The 24,868-nt window shown below is 40.5% G+C and overlaps 1 protein-coding gene across 1 annotated transcript; it reads left to right on the top strand.

Moving 5' to 3' along the window:
* Positions 1-353: 353 nt before the first annotated feature.
* On the top strand, positions 354-24,651 carry LOC124255153. Its single transcript, XM_046688989.1, has 28 exons — positions 354-484; positions 7,074-7,214; positions 9,088-9,294; positions 11,409-11,606; positions 12,383-12,514; positions 12,666-12,812; positions 13,287-13,420; positions 14,147-14,336; positions 14,638-14,775; positions 15,839-15,950; positions 16,083-16,159; positions 16,305-16,687; positions 16,778-16,865; positions 16,973-17,043; positions 17,401-17,437; positions 18,044-18,144; positions 19,714-19,839; positions 19,970-20,115; positions 20,466-20,601; positions 20,729-20,875; positions 21,603-21,624; positions 21,986-22,020; positions 22,181-22,300; positions 22,785-22,901; positions 23,042-23,178; positions 23,532-23,664; positions 24,262-24,347; positions 24,521-24,651. Exons 1-27 carry the CDS (start codon positions 418-420, stop codon positions 24,343-24,345), a joined length of 3,426 nt encoding a protein of 1,141 aa, XP_046544945.1. The 5' UTR covers positions 354-417; the 3' UTR covers positions 24,346-24,347; positions 24,521-24,651.
* Positions 24,652-24,868: the final 217 nt, after the last annotated feature.

Raw genomic sequence — 24,868 nt, 5'->3', positions numbered from 1 at the left:
AATGGGCACAAATAACCGTAAACACACGAACGACATTTACAAGTGCTAGATAATACCACCAGTACGTGAAAATGAAAGTTACAACAACATTTTCATGATAAACGTATGCCATTATACAGCCAGAGAATATAACGACGGGCAACTATTCTCTTGCAATGAATATGAACACACTTGACGATGCCGACCACCGGACTTTGACGGGCGGTGCCCAAAGGTAGACAATTACAAGAGAGGGAGACGGTTCGGTCGCTAGACCGTGACGAAGGGTGCTGAGTACGACCTGCTGACAAGAGCTATGTATGCAAAGCTCGCTTACTGACTCCAATGTATATTTTGTCGGTGAGCAACATTAGATCTACCTTGTAGCAGGTGTCCCAGCTGTATAGGCAAGTGCAAATAACTTCCTGGTTGTCCAACATGGCGGGTGTGTGGATATTAGCGGTCTTCGTGGTCACGTCGGCTTGCTGGATGCAGTTTACAGTTGGTGAGTGACAGGCCATGCTTCATTGGTTGATTACATTGTTCTCCATGATCGTTATGGCGCTTCCATATTATGCTTCATGGTAGAAAACACTGAACACAGTGGATAAATTACTAACTTGCTTAAAGGTTGTTGAAGACGGTGATGTACAGTGAATACACTTTGAATGTATGAAAAGTATATGAAATTGTATCATACCTTCATGTAAAATACTTCAATTTCATTGGTCAATGACGCTTTAACAAGTTTCCGTGTCACCCCTCCCAGGAGGGTGACAACTGGAAAAAATATTACCTGCTGCCACGATAACCACCAAACTCTCCGATGAGAAGCTGTATCGCTAGCAATCGTATGACATCATAATATGAAGCATGCACTGCACTGAGTTCGAAAACCGTTCGATTAGCTAGTTTTGAGTTCACTATGTACACAATACTTTTACCGACATTCACAACTATTTTATACTTTGCATCGTTCGCACACTCAACTTAAACATAATCAACCAATTCATAGCAGTTTTAAGCTTTTAAAAATCTAGTCGAGAGGCAGACGTAATTTTGTCTACACGTCATATAGTTGGTAGCGAGTTTATCGATCTTCAAAATAAATTTAAAATGATATTCTGTACATTTAACATTTTTGCAGCAGTGTTATCGCTCGCCTACCGGCTCGGGTAACACTGCTACAAACATGCGTACATCAGACAGTATTATCCTCGAGAGAAGCATATAACTTCTCAGAGTAACACCAAAATAACACACAAATCCTGAAAACATAAGCTAAAACGTTCAAGGTTGTATGAGCTCGACAGAAAGCCACACAATATGGTTCTTAGTCAAATTACAAGTGTGGATTCAGAAAAGTTCTAAAGTTTATTTGAATGCTTATGACATTTTAACACAAGTCATGTTTGTAAACACTGACTGTGCCATGATACGTTTTAAACAAGGCAATTCTTTACTGAAAAAAGTACCAAGTTAAAAACAAAGAATTGCTTCGGGCGTAACTTTTGTCACCAGTTCATCAAGGTTGAGAATTCCCTTAACAGGTCTATGAATGTTGTTATCCTTATAAAAATATAGAAGAAAAGTCTGGGCAAGGCTCGCACAACGCTAGGTATAGTGATCTTGGAAGAGTGATCATAATCGATTGTTCCACAGAAGTTCTGAAGTGTAAACACCAAAGGCTTGAACCCTTCAACTTCTTGAGGAGAGTCTTTGGTCCCTCAGAGCTTGTGCATAGATCTAAATACAAAACAGATATCAAGCATGTCCTTCTATGCATGTCGTATATAACGGCATTATTTGTTAACATTTATTGGTGTATCTGAATTAAGTAAGTTTCAATCAATAGCTCGTAGCTTTCAACGTTAAAATGTACCCTGTAAACCAACGCGCTAGATGTGTTCATTTCTACATCAAGATATTTTGGCATGCATGCATGAATATTCTTGACATGAGCACAATATATAATAGAAAAGATTGTCTTGTTGGCTATACCACCACGAATACATATTGCCTTCGCTATTCCTCATAAATCGAGAAGGTTTACACCATTTGAGCTGATTCCTCATGTGAACAAAGTACTTATAGAGCTTTGTCGTTGTTATTCCCTAAAGTTTAACTTCCAAATAGCCTTGTCTTATTTCTGGGATTATTTAACCTAATTTTGAACACTGTGATTTCAGTTATGCTGCTATCAACATGAAGTATCCATTTGTCACAATATAAGTCCAGTGAAAGTTTTCTCAAGGTATTCAGCCACAATTTAGGATGGCCCCATCAGCAATGTTCATTCCTACACCATATGCCATATCTCACTAAAGATACACATTCTAGTACGTTTTCGATTGTCTCATCCGAGATTCGAACCCACGCTTGTCAGAGGGGTACACACAATAAGTGATCCAGACTACCAGTCTTGCTTGTATAATCATGCTATAAAGGATATTGTAATAACAATATTCCAATAACTTCCTTGTTTGGGTTGAGTTGAGTTGAGTTGACGGCATTATCTCAGCCAAATAGCGACAAGACCAAGTCTGCATACATGGACATTTTAAGTACTCAGCTTAAATGAGTTTTTTTTTTCAGAAACATATTAATTCATTACATTATTATTTACAAATAGAAAAAAATCAACACAATTATAAACAACCAATCCGTCATTCACAGCGCATACTTAAACTTTAAGATACAGATCAATTTCTCTCAAGTAGTTCACAATGAGATGCCGCTCACGCAAGAATACATATCTTTTAGATTTATCTCTTCATAATGAGAATCCCTTGCTTTTGGAATGTCCACACAGTCAAGCAAAATATGCTTGATGGTGAACACTTTGTCGCATGGGATACACATCGGAGGTCCATCTCCATCCTTTTTGAGCAGATAGTCATGAGTAAATCGACTGTTGCCAATACGACATCGTCGTAAAACTACCACATCACGTCTTGACTGTCAACCCAAGTAGGTATTATCAATTGATGGTTTCAATTCATGAAGTTTATTTCTTCCTATTTGGCCGTCCCACCTTTCTTGCATAAGGCCCCGGCTATAACTTTGATAGTGGGTTTGAAGTCACTGTACGGGCTCAGCAGCGGAGATAACGGCTTGTCAAGAGCTGCTTAAGCTGCAGCATCGGCCTTTGTGTTACCTGCTATAGCGACGTGACCCGGCAACCAGCATGAAGATGGCTTTGGCCTCAACAGTGAAAATTGAACTATTGTCGGGAATTCGGGAGGATCTTGGATCCAGTGACTGTGGCACTGGCAACTTGGCCATCATGCTTGGGTCGGTCTGTGAAAATTGATCTATGGGTATTCTACTTGGAACGTAACTGGTTGTATTCCTGTTGGAACATCAAAGTATTGTAGATTCGGAAACAGGTTTTCATAGAGAGGGTTGTATGCTGCATTGGATTGATTTGAACGTAATTAAGTGATCCCACCGAACTCTTTGTCTTAAATCTGAAACTGAGGGCTTTCTTTGTGCTGCCCAAGACCAGTCACTTCCCACTCGCAGTCGCCTAAATGTGGTTCTAAAAGAAAATGTCTGCATGAAATGTAGATTGTGCAATGAATTTACAGAGACTGTCCAACACCTTGTCAGTGGTGTAAAATCTGTAAAACATAATAAATATACTGCAGTGAAAGTTTAATGCAGCGTTGCTCCAGGGGAGGTTCATTAGCCTGAACATAAAGAGTGTCTACTGGAGAGGTCCTAAAGGCTCCGAGACAGAGCCTAAGGCCTTGGTGGTGGATAGAATCTAATTTTTCTAAATTGCTTTTGCAGGCTCCACCATTGACAAAGGAGCCATAATCTAGTTTAGAACGAATTAGAGATCTGTGCAAGTGAAGGAGGGTAGTCTGATCCCCTCCCAACACTGTATTTTAGACGACTAAATCAAGAGCCTTCGGGCATTTTGTTTCATATATTTTATGTGTGTCAAGAGTGTCAAGTGATGGTCAAATATGAGTCCCAGGAATTTGGTCTCTTCTATTACCTTCATGGGAGTACCATCCAAGGATAGGTTTGGATCCTTGTGCGGTTTTTATTTACGGCAAAAGTGAATACAATTAGTTTTGGATTTTGAAACTTTAAAACCATTTTCATTTGCCCATTTTTGAAGTTTGTTAAGGCAGAGTTGTAGCTGTTATTCTATTATTAGCATATTCTTACAACGGCATGAAATATTGAAATCATCCACGAAAAGGGACCCATCGATACAACTGTTCAAAACGTTAGTGAGGCTGTTAATTTTGAAGCTAAAAAGTGTGACAAACAGGATGCTGCCTTGAGGGACGCCATGATCTTGGTGTAAATAATCAGACAGTGTGGAACCCACTCTTACATGAAATTGTCTGTTATTTAAAAACTGGGATATGAACTGAGGCAATCTGCCCCTCAATCCAAATTCATGCAAATCTCTTAAGATACCATGTTTCCACGTTGTATCATATGCTTTTTTTAAGTCGAAAAAGATAGATACAGTATGTTGTTTGTTGACAATGGAAGTTTATATAAATGATTCCAGACGCACCAGATGGCCAGTGGTACTTCGGAAGTCACTGAGGAGGTTATTGGTCTCCAAGTACCAGATTAATCAATCGTTGACCATGCGCTCCATGGTTTTACAAACACAGCTAGTTAGTGATATAGGACGTTATTTTAGAGACTAGTATGATGGAAATTTTGCGGTTGTCCAAATGTCATAAAATATATTGAGTAGTGTTTCTAAACATGAATCAGGGACGTGTTTCAGAAGCTGATAAATCAGCTCCTGTCGCAGTGTCGTGAGCCTGGCCCAGGGCAGTACGTAATTCATGGAGAGAAAAGGTATCATTATATTCATCACCATTATGAGAGGTAAAATTGACTGATTTCTTTTCTTGTTGGGTTTGGTATTTCTGGAACTGGGGATTATAATTTGAGAAGGAAGAGTGGTTTGCCAAAGTTTCGCAAAGTTTCTTTACAATTTCAAATATATTTGTTAAAAGAGAGTCACTATCTTTGATATGGCGAACACCAGATTTTGATCCTTTGCCCTTAATCTTTTGAATCATGTTCCACACCTTGGACATGGGTGTACGGGAGTTGATTTTGGATACATATTTCCTCCATGACCGGCGTTTAGTTTGTTTAAAGGTACGTCTTGCCCTGGCATTTGTCATTTTAACAGCATACAGGTTATGTACAGTAGGATAATGTCTGGAAAATATTTTTCTGCCTTCTTCTTACTTTTTCTAGCTTGTTTGTTAGTTTGTATCAAACCATGGTTTGCGTATCCTAAACCAGCGAAGATCAGGGTGACAAGTGATCTTAAGCAACTCCTGTTTTAACTGCTTGTTGCATGAGACGACTCAAGGGACAGGGTGGTCAGACTCAGTCACGTGGTTGAGGCATTGGTATGTGCTCAACCTTGGCACTCTGCTCGCAGAAACTGAATTGAAACTATGTGATTGAGTGAAGAAAAGCCCATGTAAGTAATTCAGATATTACCTTGATATCGTGAAGGATATTACTTATGTTCATTTGTATTTGTAAGGGTATTGGAAGCAATGGCTGTGCACAAGAGGCGCACGACCCTTTCAACCACTGTGATGTTGTTATCGTGTACAGTAACAGCCATATTGGATGCATTAATCGGTCTATCACATCCAACACTGAATGTAATTCCCCCCGTACATGTAGCGTTACCTATCAAAATATGAAAAAAGTGGTCCATCTGATTCCTTTAAGCAGCCACCATGGCTTCAAAAAAGGCCAGCTCGAAACAACAGCAACAACAGCAACAAATATGCTTAAGTCAAGTGCCCACAAGTGGTTGTTTGTTGTGCGTTGTTTTAAACAGTGTGAACTACAAACATAGGTTGTTGAGTAGACTTGCACAAGTCTCTAACGTAAAATTCATAGTTTAAATGATAATTTCACACAAAATTAATAACAGGCTCTCGTTTCCGAGCCATTAAACATATAACTCGCAAACATTTATTATCCATTCATTTCACGCGGAACTTTATATATTTTCAAAGTATGATATATACTGTAGATCACATTGATAAGCCAACTGACGTGTATAATGAAATCTGTTATTTATTTTCAGTCTATTTTCAGCTTCTTGATGTATATTTTTGTCGAAATACGTAGAGCGAGCTATGGTTATAACGAACTTAAATTAGAGGTTCCTTTGAGTTCGTTATAACCGTAGCTTGCTGTATATAGTTGTCAAGAAATAATTGAGAATGTTTCATTCAACATGTCACAATGTAATTCTACAAGCTTACTAGTTCAGAAACCTTCCATGGTGTGGTTAGTTTCTGAGAAAGGATTTTTCAAAATTCAACATCATGGATGAAGATTTTCGGAGACTAAATATTTCAGCTATGTCAGACGTATTAGGACACCGTCATCGCGGTCATTGGTCGTCCATGGTCTTCCAGGTTTTCTTGAACTATCCCTTACTTCATCGGTGAACAGTCGACCGACCAGTTTATACCGATGTTGAGTCAGGACATCACTGCGTCATGCATGTCACTAACTTGACATCGTGTATTTTCTGAAAGTCTACATCTTGGCATATCAGAAATAGTTAATTTTGAGTACGGTCATCTTTTAAATCAGTTCAGAAAACAGTATGAAAATTATACCCAAATGTGCTTGGTCTTTTCGCAGTATTTGAACATGTGACCCATAGCTTTTGAGATATTGTGTGCTGCATGTGTTTTACGTGTGCATTCCAGTATGATGTATGATCGTCTGTTCTGACCGAAATTGTAAAAACTACCCGTGGATTAATGGACATGTGAAAATGTAGGTTGGGGTGTCTGAGTTGGGTGCCACACTATAATGTGTATTTGAAGGTATCAAGTGTACACTGATATTCTACAGGGACATCCCACCCTGCAGAAAACGTTTCTTCCCAGTATGTCTCGTAGCACTGAAGCCCTGAAGCACATATTAGGAATTGTTTGCTGTTTATGTAGCTTTATGTAAGTAGTCTTTGGTGGACAATCCTACCTACCAAAAACAGCTGCTGGAAAATAATTCGTCAAGTTGATTGTGATCTTAATGACCACCATTTATGCTGTCAGGGACCTGTCCAGCAGGGAAGTTTGGAGATTCGTGTAACTACAGCTGCCACTGTGGACACTCATGTAACAAGACAACTGGAGTTTGTGGAGGTGGCTGTGATAGAGGCTGGGTGGGAGGACATAGGGGAACCTGTCAAAAAGGTATGGTGTTTCGATATTTTTATGAACAAATACAAACATTACTCTAAGAATTTTAATAATCTAGACTATTTTTCTAAATGTGTGTACATGTTGCCAAAACAACACAGATATCGTACGCCAGAGGCTTACCTTCCTAGCCTAACCTAGACGATTCAGTCGATGTTGACAGGTTCATGACATTCCCCGAAATGGTCGATAGGCACGGATGCCCACAGTACACAATCGTCTCATCACTGTGCTCGGCCGATGCAGTGATGCTGATGATGTCCTTTGGAGCAACCGGTTGGGCTGATGGAAAATGTGCAGGTGAAGGTGCAGGGAGGCCACGCTCGTTCTTCCACGTCTGGAACTGTCAGATGTCTGACAGTCTGATTTGACTGTCTCATTAGTGTCATGATGGTCTGCCTTGTACAGCAAAACGTTCTGGTCATATGACTGTTCGCAGCACCTATATCGGCGACATTCCAAAAGCTCAATCACACTCTGCTGCTGATATTCTTGGCACTTTGAAGTGTGCCTTTAACAGGTGTACCACTAACAATCTCAATCGATTGTGTTTCATTCTGTTGGCGCAGATTCAACGTGCACGTGCGATTCAACAAAATATTCCACTCACAGCACTATACAGGATATATGTGGTGTTTTGGCAACAAGTATTATAATTCTTATTATTATTATAGCATATTTATATGGCGCACATATCCACGGAACTAGTGCATGCTCAAGGCGCTGGTATTTCCCCCTTCGATCATTGGATGTCAATCTCAGCGGCACATCTTATTATCAATCTCAACTCCCTGGGGAGTATACAACTCGTGCAGCCACTAGGCGCACCGTGTTATTGTGGCTTTCTCATCCTAACGAGGTACCAATTCACAGCTGGGTGGACTGGGACACAGTACTTTGTCCAAGTTTACTGCACGTTGCTGTACCCACAACTAGGTGTTTGCACGTATTCATGTGGCCACCATCTTGTCATATACAAACGGATTCATGGGTTCTTTTAAGTGCACACTAGGCGCACCGTGTTATTGTGGCTTTCTCATCCTAACGAGGTACCAATTCACAGCTGGGTGGACTGGGACACAGTACTTTGTCCAAGTTTACTGCACGTTGCTGTACCCACAACTAGGTGTTTGCACGTATTCATGTGGCCACCATCTGGTCATATACAAACGGATTCATGGGTTCTTTTAAGTGCACAGGGTTGTGTACTGTACACTAGGGGTTGTGACAACACTGAAAGCGTCTGCACACAAAGTTGACTCTAAGGTTTTTACACCCGGTCACAGGTGGGCTCGATCCCGACACCTCAACCTATCATTCTGTACCAGTCACCATATAATACCATCAAAACAATTTTCAAGGTATTTGCTTTGGGAATTAATAACAAACCAACATGTGTGAGTTCTTTTGTACATCAGTGTATTACACGAAGAAATAGCAAAACACAATGTATGTTACAAGAGAAAGAAACAGACACCAACCTTAACCATAGCTCCTATACCCACGTGACTATGGGTTATAGACAGGCTTACATGATTTAGGGTGGTGGATATGTGAAAAAGTAAATAAGGATAAGAGACATATAAAACAACAACATATTTGGAACTGCGGGGTTGCTTTGGCCATATGGTTGACATGTGGACGCCGTATAGATCTCGAGCGACAAGATCCAAAAAATCAACATATTGTTAATTGTTTTGCTGGTACAGAAAATGTGTCAGGCGTTCTAGTTTGTGAACAATTGAATATTACAATTACATTTAAACCATTATGGATATATATATGTTGTTTTCGGGAGACATTTATCATTATTGGTAGTACGGTACTTGTTTGAACATTCGATCATGTGATATATCTTTTCAAACAGAAAACATTGCCTACAAGAAACGTGCCACCACATCTTCTGGGATCTATAGGTCTGCCTGGTCTGCAGACAAAGCTGTAGATGGGAACCGGGACCAGGATGTGTTACACAACTCCTGCTACCACTCTGTTAGCCCTCCAAGTGTGTGGACAGTGGACCTGGGACAGCAGTACAGGATACACGACGTCAGGATATACAACCGGCATTTATGTATGCATGCTTGTCGTTTCTGAACATTTCATCTTCACATTAGCAAATTGCTAAATAAGTGATGTATACAAAACATGATTTAATACCTTACAGATTAACAGTTGCACTGCTGAAGAGAAATACTTTTAATGGATCGACAACTTCTTTACTGCAATAGATGCGACGTTTCTGGGTAGATCCTTACACCCTTATCAAGCAAATGATGTAAGGATCTACACTGAAACGTCGTATCTATTGCAATACAGAAGTTGTCTATCCATAAAAAGTGTTCCTCTTGATCATGCAAGCTTCTAAATACCACTTAAAGACGTTAGTTGCGCTGTTGAAATGAAAGGGTCGACTGGTTATACCACCAGTTCGAAATGCAAACTCTCTGAACCAACAACAAGGAACCTGAACCTTTTCTTAATCAGGCTTTTGCATTCTTCCTGGCTGTCCAGGGCAGGTTTTCCCGCCCGACGTACGTGCACACGGGTTAAAACCTCTGTCCAAATCTTGTGTCTTAACTTTCAGGTGTAGCATGCGATGCCGCTTTCGGACCGTATTGTTAATGGGTGGCCTTTGTTAGCCTGTACACATGTGGCAGTTTCAGCAATCAGATTTGCGTACATAACAACATTTATATTATACTACTGGAATAAAGTAACTGTGCATTATTTGTTTTTTAATGCAAAAAGATAATAACGTGATTTGTGGAGTTTTCCTTAATCACTGTTTAACTGTTGACAGGATAATATCGAAATATGTATGATGTGACACTAGGCATCGAGGATATGTGGTGTCCAAAGACACAGATTCAGTATCGTGTGTGTCCACCATTGGCGTCGATGTAGGCTTGACAACGACGACGCATAGACGACACTAAGCGATTGAAGAAAGCTTGAGGAATGTTGTTCCATGTCTACACTAACGTCTGTCCCAATTCAGCTAACACAAATGGCTCATTCTGGGCTTGACGTAAACGTCTCTCCATTTCATCCCAACCGTGCTCGATATGGGACAGTTCCGGAGAAACAGATGGCCAGGGGGAGTACCGGAATGTTCGGCTGTCTCAGGAAATCTGTCACAACAGGAACGACATGTGGACGGGCAGTATCTTGCTGAAGCGTGAATGTTGTACTCCCTCAGTCGGTTCCGTACAGTCCTGGAACTGATTAGACGTAAGCCAGGAATGGTCCGAGCAGACAAACTGGCAGTCTGGAATCGATTCCTTAAATGGGTCAGCCGAATGTGGTTGTCTTGCTGACGTGACGTCACGCGTGTACGGCCTGTCCGAGGCAAATCTATCGTGTTCCAGTTATGTTGAAAACGTCTTCATAGAAACGAGATCGTGTTTCGATGGACACCAACAATGTCTGGCCACTTCATTTTGGACCCCATTACAAGGGATAAGTATTTCAATGTAACAACAGTTAAGAATCTTTCTGTTTCCGTTATTTTTTATTTAATTATAGTAGTTGTTTTTTTAAAATTGATCATTATGTTTTGTAGATCGATGTATTCTAATTATTGGTAGTTTAGATTAGTAACTTAGATTTTTAGTGGCTGTATCCCCAAGGGGGGTTAAAGTATTGTAAAATTATTGTCCTCATGAGAGGAAAAATGCAAAGAAAATTTAAATTTACTAGATTTTTAAATGTAGTGTTTTTTTCATTTTAACTTTGGTGAAATTTGAACACTGAATGTAATAACTGCAGCACCTGTGCCCTCTACTGAATCTTACAATTACAATACTGTTTTACATGGATAACACTGTCACATTACAATGTACACACAGACGCCACTTCCGACTATTTAAAGGATCAAAGTCGTTGTCTTAGGCCACCTCATTTACCCCTTTTGAATGTTGGTTTTATTGCTTGAACCGTCAAAGTTGTAATCTCTAACCAAACGGATGTTTGTTTTTCCAGTAAATCGTTCATAATGTGTCTGGCAGTTTCCACAATGTTTGTTACCACGGTACCCTGTGATCAATATGTTACAAAATTTAGTCCGTCTTTCATAATTGTTTTCTTAATAATTCCTAACCAGTAAAAACTCGTTAACCGTGCTAATGCTGAGAGCCTAATGATATAGCTTAATCAACCAAAAGCAGACATCCATCTTTATTTCAGATGTTTACTTAATCCGATCCGCTGTCCTCTCTCTGAGTAACTCCAGCAACTCCACACTTGGCGTACCATGCTACACCTTCCCCAACAACACTGCAACAGGCAACTCTGTGTACGAAGTCATCTGTGATGGAAGGGGACGATACTTCACCATCACACACAACACAAACTATCTAAATCTCTGTGAGGTTGAGATTTATGGTATGGGCTGATTGGTTTGTCTTTATTCATCTGTACAAATCACATCTATGACACAAGTTCTCTTTTAAATGATTAAATTCTCCCAAGATAAGATATGTGGAACCAATTTCTGGTGTCTCCCGCCGTGATATTGCTGGAAAATTGCTAAAAGCGGCGTAAAACTAAACCTACTCACTCCCAAGACAACATATGTGAAACCCATTTCTGGTGTCACCCGCCGTGATATTGCTGGAATATTGCTAAAAGCGGTGTAAAACTAAACACACTCACTCCCAAGATAACATATGTGGAACCCCTTTCTGGTGTCCCCCGCCGTGATATTGCTGGAATATTGCTAAAAGCGGCGTAAAACTAAACACACTCACTCCCAAGATAAGATATGTGGAACCCCTTTCTGGTGTCCCCCGCCGTGATATTGCTGGAATATTGCTAAAAGCGGTGTAAAACTAAACCTACTCACTCCCAAGATAACATATATGGAACCCATTTCTGGTGTCTCCCGCCGTGATATTGCTGGAAAATTGCTAAAAGCGGCGTAAAACTAAACCCAGTCACTCCCAAGACAACATATGTGAAACCCATTTCTGGTGTCACCCGCCGTGACATTGCTGGAATATTGCTAAAAGCGGTGTAAAACTAAACCCAGTCACTCCCAAGACAACATATGTGAAACCCATTTCTGGTGTCCCCCGCCGTAATATATTGCTGGAATATTGCTAAAAGCATAATAACTGGTACATGAAGAGGCGGAAGAAACTTTTTGATTCTGTTTTAAGTCTGCAGTCAAGGATCCTTTGGTACAGACTGCAGCCATTTCTGCCATTGTTCTGATGGACCCTGTGACGGAGTCAGTGGGATCTGTGCCGGTGACTGTAGGCCAGGGTGGCGGGGACAAAACTGTTCTATAGGTGAGGATCAACCGTACCTAGTCTTGATACGTGAAAGAAACTTTGAAAGAATAACTTTGGTTATATCTGTTTAATAAATTTATGATTATATCTCAAAACATTATGGAAGGAATTACTCTGCATACACAATAAAAGTGTATTTCATTAATAGAGTGTGATCAAGATCATTACGGAGTCAACTGTAACGACCTGTGTGGCAACAGGAACTGTGCTGCTGATACATCGTCATGTGACCGGCATACTGGGTCATGTGACACCGGGTGTCTCCCTGGATGGACTGCAGTGGACTGTACACAAGGTAAACCGTAATAAAATAACTTACTTATCAAGATTTTTTTTAATTAGTTGACCTTTTCATCATCATAGATATACTTACGGAAGCGCCGTAGGGCCACGGTGAATTTGTAAAAATCTCATTATCTCCAAGTAGGAGGTATGAAGGAGATAGTAAGCCCTACGTAGGAGATAGTGAGACCATTTTTTTTACCGTGGCCCTACTACGCTTCCGTAAATACTGGTACATATAATGTTGGATGTGAGGTATATTTACATATTTGCGCACGACACCTTTGTTAACTATGCACCAATGTGTAACATTATCTATACCATAGGGACTACTTTACTCCTAAATATAATTTGCCTTGACCTACGGGTCTGTGTTACGGTGTGTAACTAACAAGGGCATCTTACATGCTGCTTTCGAAGTGACACGCTATAGTTTTATTGCCGACTCACTCTTTGCATGTGCCAAATTTGAGATATACTTTTGCAGAATGTTCTGAAACCTATGGACAAAATTGCAGCAAACAATGCAGTGACAGGAACTGCGCAGAACACTCGCCATGTGATCATGTGACAGGATCATGTGTGCCCGGATGTAAAGCAGGATGGATGAGAATAGACTGCGTGAAGGGTAAGCAAACACAATGCATTGTGATCTGAATGTGCAACATAAAAATCCCACTGCTGGAGACACAAGTTACTTAAATCCCACGTACACCACTGACAGTGGGAACAACATACAGTAGTCACTGCAGAGGCGGAGTTAGAACTTGGTCATTTTGAATACGTTTTTATTTTACGTTATTTTGATTAACGGACAATGATACCGCCGTGTCATCAATTAATGCACCAATGTGTAACATTGTATCTAACTCTTCAGTGTACCTTGGGTTAAACATCTTCCTGTAACATCCTCTATTACCACAGGGACTACTTTACTCCTAAATATAATTTGCCTTGACCTACGGGTCTGTGATACGGTGTGTAACTAACAAGAGCATCTTACATGCCGCTTTCGAAGTGACAAGCTATAGTATTATTGTCGACTCACTCTTTGCATGTGCCCACCATAAAGCATAAAAATCGCTGAATCATGATTTATTTGACCGTTGTTTCATCATACATTGTACAATACTGGTACATAGAATGTTGGATGTGTGGTATATCTACATATTTGTACACGGCAAATACGGGTTACTGAAGGCGCACGTACATCACTCACAGTGAGAAGATGCAGTAGTCTCTGTAGAGGCTGAAACCACACTGAAATCGTATTATAGTAGAATACCTTTCTTTGATTCCGTCGAGTCCTAAAAGCCGAAGAATTAGTTTTGCTTTGTTATCTATCAGATTTTGTTTGTAAACATTGTAATGATAATTTTACATTTATTCATGTTGAAGCTTGCGAGTCCCATCTGTATGGTCCGAATTGTGCCGAGACCTGCGCTTCCAGACACTGTAAGGGGAACTCATCCTGTAACTCAACGGGGGGATTGTGACACTGGGTGTGAGACAGGATGGACAGAGACTGACTGCACAGGTAACGCTGTTCGTTAAATTGTGTCGTTTATGCTGGTTGGGTTACTGGTGATGCTGACATAAGACTTTACTGCGTGACGTGAACATGGTAGGACACACTATAATAACCATTATGGGTCACCTGCACTTTATGGGTCCCTAACCCTAACCCTAACCAAAAATGGCGGAAACTTCCGATCTTCAGGCTATGATGCTGTCAGGCAGTATGAAAAGATATCCGTCAGCAAAAAGATGCCAGTGGATCTTTCAGACAGTTGATATAATCCACCTTCAATACTGAGTGGAACATCTTTCCTTGGCAGCTTGCGACAGTCAACATTATGGACCAAACTGCACCAAGAACTGCACCTCCAGACACTGTGCGAGCAATTCATCCTGTAACTTCAAAGGGAACTGTGACAGCGGTTGTCAGACAGGGTGGATAGAGTCAGACTGTACAGGTATACTCTTTCATTGTGTTTCCAATCTCACTGCTCTGAACAAAGGTGAACTAAGTCAGGATGTTTATCTTATATATATAATTTGGACGGAATCACGTCGTTTGTGATGAAATAACCACATTAAAATCCAATAAAGTAATAGCACTATTCGGACAACACACAATATATAGATAGGCTATAGATCGCCAGCCACTAGAGGTGGATCACCAGACTAAAGACCATGGGGTCTTACATTACTTTTGCTACCTACATGAACCCAGGTTGGTTTTATATCATCCCTTCAGCCGATGTCGACTGTGCTTAGATCTAGCCATAACCTGAAATGACTATCATATTACAATTAAAATCTTATAGATCAAACTTTGCTTCAAATATTTTGGGACTTCCGTTCTTTCTCTTAAGGACAATAATTTTATAATATTTTAAACCCTTTTGAGGTTACAGCCACAAACAATCTCAGCCGCTAATCTAATCTACCACTTATGATCAACAGTTTTCAATGAGGTCAATTTCTTTAAGAAACCCAATAATTAAAGGAAAACTGACATTATTAAAAAACGCCCTTCGTGGATAAAGCTTCGACATAGTTATCCCTTGTGATGGAAAGATCAATACAGTCAATCAGGATGGAATGGAGGATCCTCACCTTTCAACAGGTACAGGACTGACAGCCAATGTCGGTATAACCGATAGTTGGCTTTATTGCATGTAATTTTTAATACCTACTGGGTGTCCCGTTTTTTTTGCATAAGATCCCCGATCTAACATCTGATTACAGGTTTATAATTACTGTGTCGGTTAAGGAGTGGTGTCAGAAAGATTGCATCAGCAATTGTGTTACCCACTATGCCAACACGTCTGGGTAACTAATGGGTGACCATTAAGTAGAATTTGCAAGCTTGCTGTTTGAGGTTGGGCAGTTTATGTGCTTGCGATCATCATTATTTCCTTTACGTATCCTTTTGCTGTTGTTTTAAAATGAATTATATGTATATATTGCTTTTTCTATGGAATTGCTATGCCGTTGTTGAGTATTCGTTCATTTATGAAATGAAATCTGAAGTGTTTCAAGAGGCCGTGTCATCTGATTCCCCTGTCTCTGTGGCAACATATGCTGGAGTGGTGGGTGTTGTGCTGGTTGGCCTTGTGCTGGTTCTCATCTTTGTCTTCATCAGGTTAGTACCATCAATAGCACATGGATAATAAATCGTTGTTTAATCTGGTGAAGTAGCCCAATAAAGACTTTATTCATTATGTATGAATACTTTATAGGAAACAATGTTTGAGATACCATTTTCATTGCACAGACGAAGGAATCTCTCGAAAAAGAAGCATGGCGATGCCGAACTCGTCTCGAAGGCTGAGCAGAGCTCTCAAGATGAAGGTAGATCAGATGATTGTATCCGTGTTTTTGTCGAGTCAGGTTCTAAAATGAAAACTTCTTAACTACAAAAAAAGGTTTAGACCATGCTCTTAACCAAAGGGTTTGATTACTATGTAACATCTCTTCTTTTTTTTAAACAACGCAGGCAATGTCTACATGAATGTTGGAAATGATGGAGAGAAGCAGTCCACAGCTTCAAAGAAGAAGCTAATACAGGTTCAACCTGAAACTCCACCTGAGAAGGAGGAGAATAGGCCTATGAAGCAGGAAGAGGAGGGGGAACCGGGAGAGAAGGGGAAGGAGGGGGAGCCAATACACGAAGAGGAGAAGAAAGAGGACACGGAAGAAGAGGAACTGGAGGAGAACTTTGACTCAACAACACAACGAGAGGAAGCAGCGGAAGTCCCTGACAGAAACTACTACAACCTAGAGGAGGCTGGCATTGGTCGCCTGATCCCTGTTTCTACATTACAAGCAAGAGCTCGAGAATTTGAAGAAACACCTGGACTTGCAGAAGATGAATTTAAGGTTACATTTGCTTATTAACGTCAAATACAATTTTACTATAAAAAATTGAAACATGAAAATGACGAATAACAGTAAATTCTTCTTTCACAGCGTCTACCTGATGGCTTCATTCATCCTTACGTGGAATCACAGATGCCAAAGAACAGCGGGAAGAACAGATTCAAAGGATATTACCCATGTAAGCTGAGAATCGAAACGAGTTTTTTTGCTGTTTTTTAACTGTTCATACCTAGACTGTAAATTGATGTGAAGTTTATGCTTATGATCAATACTCTGCACCCACAGATGACTACAACCGTGTTTTGCTACAGGATGGCGATGGTGGGGGAGATTACATCAACGCCAGCTACGTGGATGTGAGTTAAATGAAGCAAAACATAATTGATATTCAGTGTGGAAAAAGTATAATGTGTCAGTTATATCTGAAGAGGAGTAAATTAGTCAACGTATAGTGATAGTGGGAGAGTAAATTGGGTTTAAACCTGTTTGGTTATGATTTTGAGGTAGTCTTAAACTGAAGATTAGGTACCTTTTGAGTTTTGTTTGTGAACTGGGTGCAAAAGCGATCCAAGTGTATTACATATCTGATTTTGTCATGGCAACTGCTTTAAGTATTAGTACACATTTCCGACCAAAATTAGTTCAAGTGTTACAAGGGAACTTTCAAAATTAGTCATGTGCTTCACCATCCATGGCCATATTTTTCCATTCAGGGCTACACGAAGGACAAGCGCTATATAGCAGCACAAGGTAACCCCCTACATGCTTGAAACCTTGCAATGATCAGCACTGCGCTAATAATTTACTGCATTGTAAATTTACTGCGCTGTCGATGTACGGCACTGTCAATCTACGGAATTATCAAAGACGGCGATGTCAATGCACTGCTCTCTCAGCATATTGCAATTGTCAATGTATTCCTGTCGATACACTGTGATGTCAATGTACGGAACCGTCGGTATGCAGCATATCACTGCACTGCCAAAGTATTTCTCTGACAATGTACAGTCATGTCAATGCACCGCACTGTCAATGTACTGTCATGTCACTGTACTGTCAGGTCATTGTAAAACATTGTCACTGAAACGCCCTGTTTATGAACGATGGAATGAGCTTGAATATTGCCGGGCGTGGCGTTAAACAACAAACAAACTTATTATAGATAAAAGAAACCTTGTTTTAAAAGACAAATGGCGAATTTCAGAACGTTTCAAATTTGATTTTTGGAAACGAAACTTGAGGTACTGATCATTCTATCGCTCGGTATTTCAATAAATACCTTCAGTGTGAATATTTTGTACAAATCACTTTTAACATCAAGCAATATTACCTTCTGAAAACTAATGTACTCTGCAGGTCCCTACAACAATCAAGTGGTTGTCGACTTCTGGAGAATGATCTGGGAGAAGGAATGCAGAACTGTTGTCATGGTAACCGGGCTCGTTGAGGCGGGCAAGGTAACTATACTAGCCACATAAAGAAACTGTGCATTGTCAAAATATTCTCCCAGTTGATAAGTACGATAACAATGTCAAAGGTGCATATAAACTTTAATGGAGGGATCATGAGACCATAACAAGTCGGGAGAATTCAATTGAAAAGTCAATCACAAGCGGGACAGGGTTCAAACGACCATGTCACAAGCTCAATAACGGGTATGTCCACCATCGGCATTGAGAACAGCAGTGCATTGACGACGCATAGAGCCTACCAAACGTGCAAGGAAGGCTTGTGGGATGTCACGCCAGATTCTCTCAAGTTCTGTTGCAAGGTCAAGGACGTTATCTGGCGGATGAGGAAGACGGCGTAGACGTCGATCCATCTCGTCCCAAACATGCTCTATCGGGGAAAGATCCGGTGAATTTGCAGGCCAAGGCAGTAAGTCAACGTTGTGGTGTTGCAAGAAATCCATAGCAACCGTTGCCGTATGAGGACGGGCATTGTCCTGTTGGAATGTTAACCCAGGGCCATGACGTTGCAGAAAAGGAATTGCCACAGGTCGTAGAATCTGATCCCTGTCGCCCACACCAGTTAAGTTGCCCTGAACAATCACCAAAGGAGTTCTTTGGCGTGCTATTATTCCACCCCAAATCATCACGGAAACACCACCAAAGCGATTCCTCTCCAAGACACAGGCCTGTGCATAACGTTCTCCCACGCGTCTATAGGCACGTTGACGTCCATCACTATGGGAAATGTTAAACCTGAACTCATCTGTAAAAACAACATTTCTCCACCAAAACAATGGTCTGCGGACATGATTTCGGCACCACATTCGGCGAGCTTGTCGGTGACGTTGTCTCAGGATAGGCCGCATGGCGGGACGTCGTGGTCTGATCCCGTGATGACGTAAGCGTTGTCGAACTGTGTTGGGGTGGATACGGCGAAGTCCTGGGATGGTTCGGGCAGTCATCACTGCAGTCTGAAACCTGTGGCGCAGATGGGCCACCCTTATCCATCTGTCCTTTCTTGATGACGTCATTTGTGTTCTGGTAGCGTCTCACCAGTGCAGAAATGGTGTTCCGGTGGCAGTGGAAATGTGCAGCCACTTGTCGTTGAGACATTCCCCCACGGACAATCCCAATGGCCTCATGACGTTGTGCAGATGTGAGCCTTGGCATGCTATGCGTTTCAATAGCCGTTTAATTTTTTTGAACGATCGCAAGGGCAGGGGTTGAGTTTTCCAAAGTGACAGTATTGTGTGGCATTCATTTGCTCTGTTTCTCTTTCCCGGAATGCACATGCAACAACGTATTGCACGTCTCAAGGACGAACCCACTGACGTCACGGAACGTGGCACGTGCATGCATGTGCCACTAATCTCTGAGTTTAAATCCTTATGTGTCTACACAGGTTTGATAAATTTAGATTTTAAATTTTTGTATGCACAGTTTCTTTATGTGCCTAGTATATATTTGGTGACATTGCATAAATGGAAGAAGGACCCGACCGTTATGCACTGGTATACATAGCGTAATTGCTCAACCAACGATAGGTAGAACTGTTATTTTGTCTTTTTGTTTCAGGTGAAGTGTCTTCGATACTGGCCTGAGAAAAGCACCAAAAAATATGGAGATGTTATGGTTACAATGGTATCGGATACACGGCTATCGAACTACACATTTACAAACCTGTCTGTCGAGAATGCAAAGGTGATATACCGCGTTTATTCACACATGCACAAACATACATCCACACCTATCGGTGGGTTTTGTTCAGTTCTGCTACAATAATGAACACTCCTTCAGTCGTGTGTCATGAAAAAAATAATTTTATGACCAGGAAAGGAAGAAATGGGACGTCAATCACCTCCACTTCACCAGCTGGCCAGACCATGGTGTGCCGGACGCTGCTGCCCTGCTGGACTTCATGTGGAGGGTCAAGGTCATATCTGGACAACAAACTCAGCCGATCATAGTCCACTGCAGGCATATTACCACTTTTTCATCTTTTGAACTTTTAGAACGAATCCAAGAAATGTTTGCCTGAACTGAGAAGCGACGATATGGATAATCATTTTTAGACCGCCACCAAATCGATGAACCATTGCTGAGTGCATCGTTAAACATTTGTACAAGAACATCTTTCCATCTGCATTATAGTCTTTATATTTCAGTTTCTGATCAGTTTTTGTGTTCATGTAAAACTTGGTCATGACGAGGAGAAATTCCCAGCTAAAGTTTCAACAAACCTTCAATTACATTGCTTTCAGAAACATGCGTGTCAACATGAAGCAGATAAATATTTCATGAAAGGCTATACTTACTTCTCCCCTCAGTGCTGGAATAGGGAGAACAGGAACATACATCGCAGTCGAGAATCTCGTGGAGCAGGCAAAGGCAGCGGACGTTGTGGACGTCGTCAGCTTCGTCTCCAACATGAGAGGGCAAAGGAAGAACATGATACAGACAAAGGTATTTCAGATTGGTAAACTCACAGAGCATTGTGTAAATAGCTTCGGCAGTGGTAAAATTGTCCATGAACAGTGTAGTTCCAGTGGATATGTCTTGTCTATGCCTGTGTGTCTTTGTGTGTGTGCAGGAGCAGTACATGTTCGTGTACCAGGCGGTGGCGAGGGCGGTGACAGACGGTGACACGTCAGTGGACGTTGACGTCATCAGACAGATGGACCTTGGCTGCGTGTCTGATATCACCTTTGGGAACAGGACTGTGCGACAACATCTGGAGGTGTGTATGTTGATATTAACAGATGTGGAAAGGGAGAGGGAGCGTGAGTGAGTGAGTTACGTCACCTCGACAATACTGCAGCCATATAGTGACGGAGAGAGAGAATGGTGCATGTTGTGAATGAGCAGGAAAACTATAGCACTATAACCATTATTCTACATTTTCGGTGAAAATGAGTTTAGTTTTAACGCCGCTTTTGGCAATATTACGGCAGTATCACCTCGTGGGTCACCAGAAATAGGCTTCACACATTTTACCCATGCATGTGGAGAATCGAACCCGGGTCTTCGGTGTGACGAGCCACTTGGCTACCCCACCGTCCCTACATTTTCGGAAATACTCTGTCGGATATATCATGGCAAAATACAAAACTGCCCAAAACTCTCTCGAAAACAAACTATTGATCTTTCTGCGTCTATTGTTCAAACATTTGGAGTTGTTGTAGAAGTTGCTTTCAAAATATACGTTTATCTCATCAAGTCACCTGACAAAATGGGTGCTTTCATGACTGACGTAAATATGTATCAATTTGTGAAAAAAACCAAATGTTCTTTCCATTACCTGTTTTCTTACTGAGTGTGTGTTACTTTGAAAATGTGTGGTTCAATAATTATATCTTTTAAACCATACGGTGCTTGTGTCTGCTCGAATGAAATCTTGATTTTATATTTTCAAAAATGCATTGAATTTCATCACTGGATGTATGATAATAATTATTTTATTCCAGTCGTTGAGGAATGTACAGCAAGGTGAGTACACGTCAGAACAATGATCGCTATTGTATATTGGCTTCCTTACGGGACCACAGAGCACCTCCAACTCATTAATCATAAGAACTATCTGAAGAAAGCATACGGATTATACAATTCCTTAAAACTGGTGGGTAAATCAGCAGAGCCATGTGGACTGATGTATATGTCAACATTGCCCTGTTTTCCGTACTGTTATAAATCGATGTCACTCTGTGTCGGCCCGTTGATATATACTCTGATCTGTGGGTTGTAGGTAGATACATAATAATCCCATCAGTCACAAACTGGGATATGTTACTTTATCTTCATCATTAGTTATTTAAGATGAAGAAATCTAAGGTTTTCTGTTCATTTTTAGGAAACCCAGAGAGCTTCGGCGTCAGAAGCGTTCACGTGAGTAGGAAGATGCTCGCTTTAAATGTATATTTATATGGTGAGTTAAGTTATTGAGTTATTTTCATATGTCTCAGTATGACAAATTCCTAATGCTGAATATTATGCACATAAAAGGAGGAGTGAATTCATTATTAGTTTTCCTATTCTTTTCCTACAGTCTTACACAAAGAGCAATGGCTTCTTCATAATGACGTCACATCCGGACAAAGAGGACGTGTGGAATCAGGTTTACAACAGTGACTCACACAGCCTGATAACATTTGCTGTCGGTGATCTGGTTGGTTTTACTCTCTGAAACTAGCTTTGCTAAACATTTCAGATGAGATCAGTGAGAGAACAAGTTGGATTAATGTTATTGAATAATGTCACTGTTACATCACTGTGATTTAGATGTAAATAATAAAGGATACAGCTTAATGGATAACAACTTGTTGTTTATTGCACAGAGCGACGTTTCGGTGTAGGATTTTTCAAGCAATTTCGTCCGCTCTGTGCAATAAACAAGTAGTTGTTATCCATGAACTTTTATTCTTTATTATTTACTCACCAACTTCTAGAATGCCGATCAAACAATTAGTTTCAGAAGTAGTTAAAGGATATGTCGATGAACTGTGTCGCATAGCAACAGGAAAGAGTTTAACGTTAACTTGTATCATTGTATTTTGGGTGAAATAAAAAAGTTAGTCCGAAAATGCATCAGGAACCAAATCAAATCCATGGTCAAAAATTTCAATAGCTCGACATATTTATCCTGTTTTTAGAGATATCTACCATCCGTTGATCATCCCATTACAACCAAGAGCTTTGCAGTGAGCATGCGCAGGTCAGCAGCCTTGTCCAATGGCATTCTGATGAATACAATTGACATCAATTTACTGGTAAGTGTGTGAAAAGATATTAAGTTGTGTAAGTTACATGTTTTGATCATAGATTATTCGTTGGTAATTTAGTTAAGGAACTTTATTAAGTGAATACTTAGGTTTTTCCACTGAACAAGTCCGGATGATCATTATTCCAGGACTGTGACGATACCACCTGCATACAGCACTATCACATCGCAGGAAGTGTACGGGACCCGAATATCAACTTGATGATTGACAGTTTCCTTACATGGACCAGTGATCCACAGCGAAGTTCCAGCACTATTATCTCTGAGTAAGTGCATCTGCTCCAATCTCCCGTTAAATATGACAAAATATTATCGCATTTACAGTTACTTACAAATACTATATACAGATTTATGTGGTTAAATTGCCCAAATTTATCTAATATGGATATCCTTGTATTTTATTATTGAAAAATTGTATGGAAAAACCATTGGTGCAAATAAACGCGTGAAAGTGGAGAAGCTATTCTTGCACTTGGATAACGTAATGTCATCATGATTGGTCGTCAAAATTCTTACCGCTGTTCAGTTCACATAGGCAGCACTAAAAGCATATCCAGATGCACCCAGTACAAATGTCCACAGAGTCGTTTTTGTCCTAAGAAGTGTTTTCTTGGCCCAGTTCTTTGACTGACTGTCGTCTTCTGGTGCTCGTGGTGAACATTGCCAGCAGACTGCAAGACGACGGTAGAGTGGACGTCATCAACAACATGCGACAGCTCTACACACGTCTTGGAGGTCCGCCATATACTGAGGTAGCTAATGTCCCAGTACAAGCAGTGCACGACTGTCTACAAAGTTCACTCATTAACATGTGTAGATAGTAGAATGTGTGCTGTTTACTTGGAAAGAATTTGTCCTTCATTGACTTGCTTGTCCTGGATGCAGTTATATTTTCATTATGTCCAAAACATGTATTAGGTTTGATTCAACTGCTTAAACGGTAATGTAAAAATCTAATTACATTAGCATAGTTTATGCATGTGGAATACTTAAAATTGTCATTACGTCAGTATATGTTTTTAACGATTCCATCGGCGCAGAATATATATAACCCAAATCAAATTATCACTGATGGTATTGTTAGTAAGTTGGTCATTGTGACAGCACTTTGTACAGCATTGACTTCAAGTACAACATCGAGGTAAAAACGGTTAACGAAAACAAAATTGTCACTGAGCTGTCGTCATCAATCAAAGATGTGTCGAATAGGCACTTGAAGACATTCATTGATAGCTGCAGAAAAGAAGCAATAGAACCACATAACCAATTACGAAAATTTGGGGGAAAATGTTGAAGTGGCAATGCGATTGTTTACTTAAATAAATGTCTCGGGCTTTTTCACGTTATAGAGTCCCAGGATTATCGTTATCCTGAGTAATGACTGGCAAAACATACGTCAGTTCTGGAATACAATCTCCTTCACACGCTTATGAAAGTCAGTTTCGGGTTCCTGTCTAATAAAGAACTGATTGTTAGTGGTACCTTTACAATGAATCCGATTAAGAAAGTATTTTAAGTAGAACCGGGACACCACAGAATCAGTGGTGATGAAGAGGGTAGTACCAACAACCTTATTACCTTCATGAATGTAACTTTCTATGATTTCAGGCTGACGTTTCGTTCTGTCTAGAGTCTGTCCAGCGGCTGCTGGAGTCAAGCAATGTTTACGTCAACTTCTGACAGCTTCCAGAAGGAAACAACACATTATATGACATTACAATTCCACCCCGACATACATGTCTGTGAAGAAAGCAGAGAAATATGATCAATTCATATCACATTTACATCCTTCCTGATTACGGTGGATGTAAATCGTCCATGACAAGCATATTCGTACATCCTGAACTTGGTATATCCTGAACACAACTGCTTCCCCACCATCAGACGTAATATTTGAAACCATCAGACGAACATATAACTAACAAAAGCAGGATGCGGTACATCAAACTAATCATA

The sequence above is a fragment of the Haliotis rubra genome, unplaced genomic scaffold (assembly GCF_003918875.1).
Source record: "Haliotis rubra isolate DU_JTF1 unplaced genomic scaffold, ASM391887v1 Scf595, whole genome shotgun sequence".
Lineage (NCBI taxonomy): Eukaryota > Metazoa > Mollusca > Gastropoda > Lepetellida > Haliotidae > Haliotis > Haliotis rubra.
Note: the sequence above shows the minus strand (reverse complement) of the source record. Positions and strands in the feature narration are given on the sequence as shown.

Coding starts and splice junctions, on each gene's coding strand:
- LOC124255153 (XM_046688989.1), top strand. CDS start 418: ATGGCGGGTGTGTGGATATTAGCGGTCTTCGTGGTCACGTCGGCTTGC. Junction 9,295..11,408: donor GATATACAACCGGCATTTAT/GTATGCATGCTT, acceptor TCTTTATTTCAG/ATGTTTACTTAATCCGATCC. Junction 11,607..12,382: donor CTGTGAGGTTGAGATTTATG/GTATGGGCTGAT, acceptor TTCTGTTTTAAG/TCTGCAGTCAAGGATCCTTT.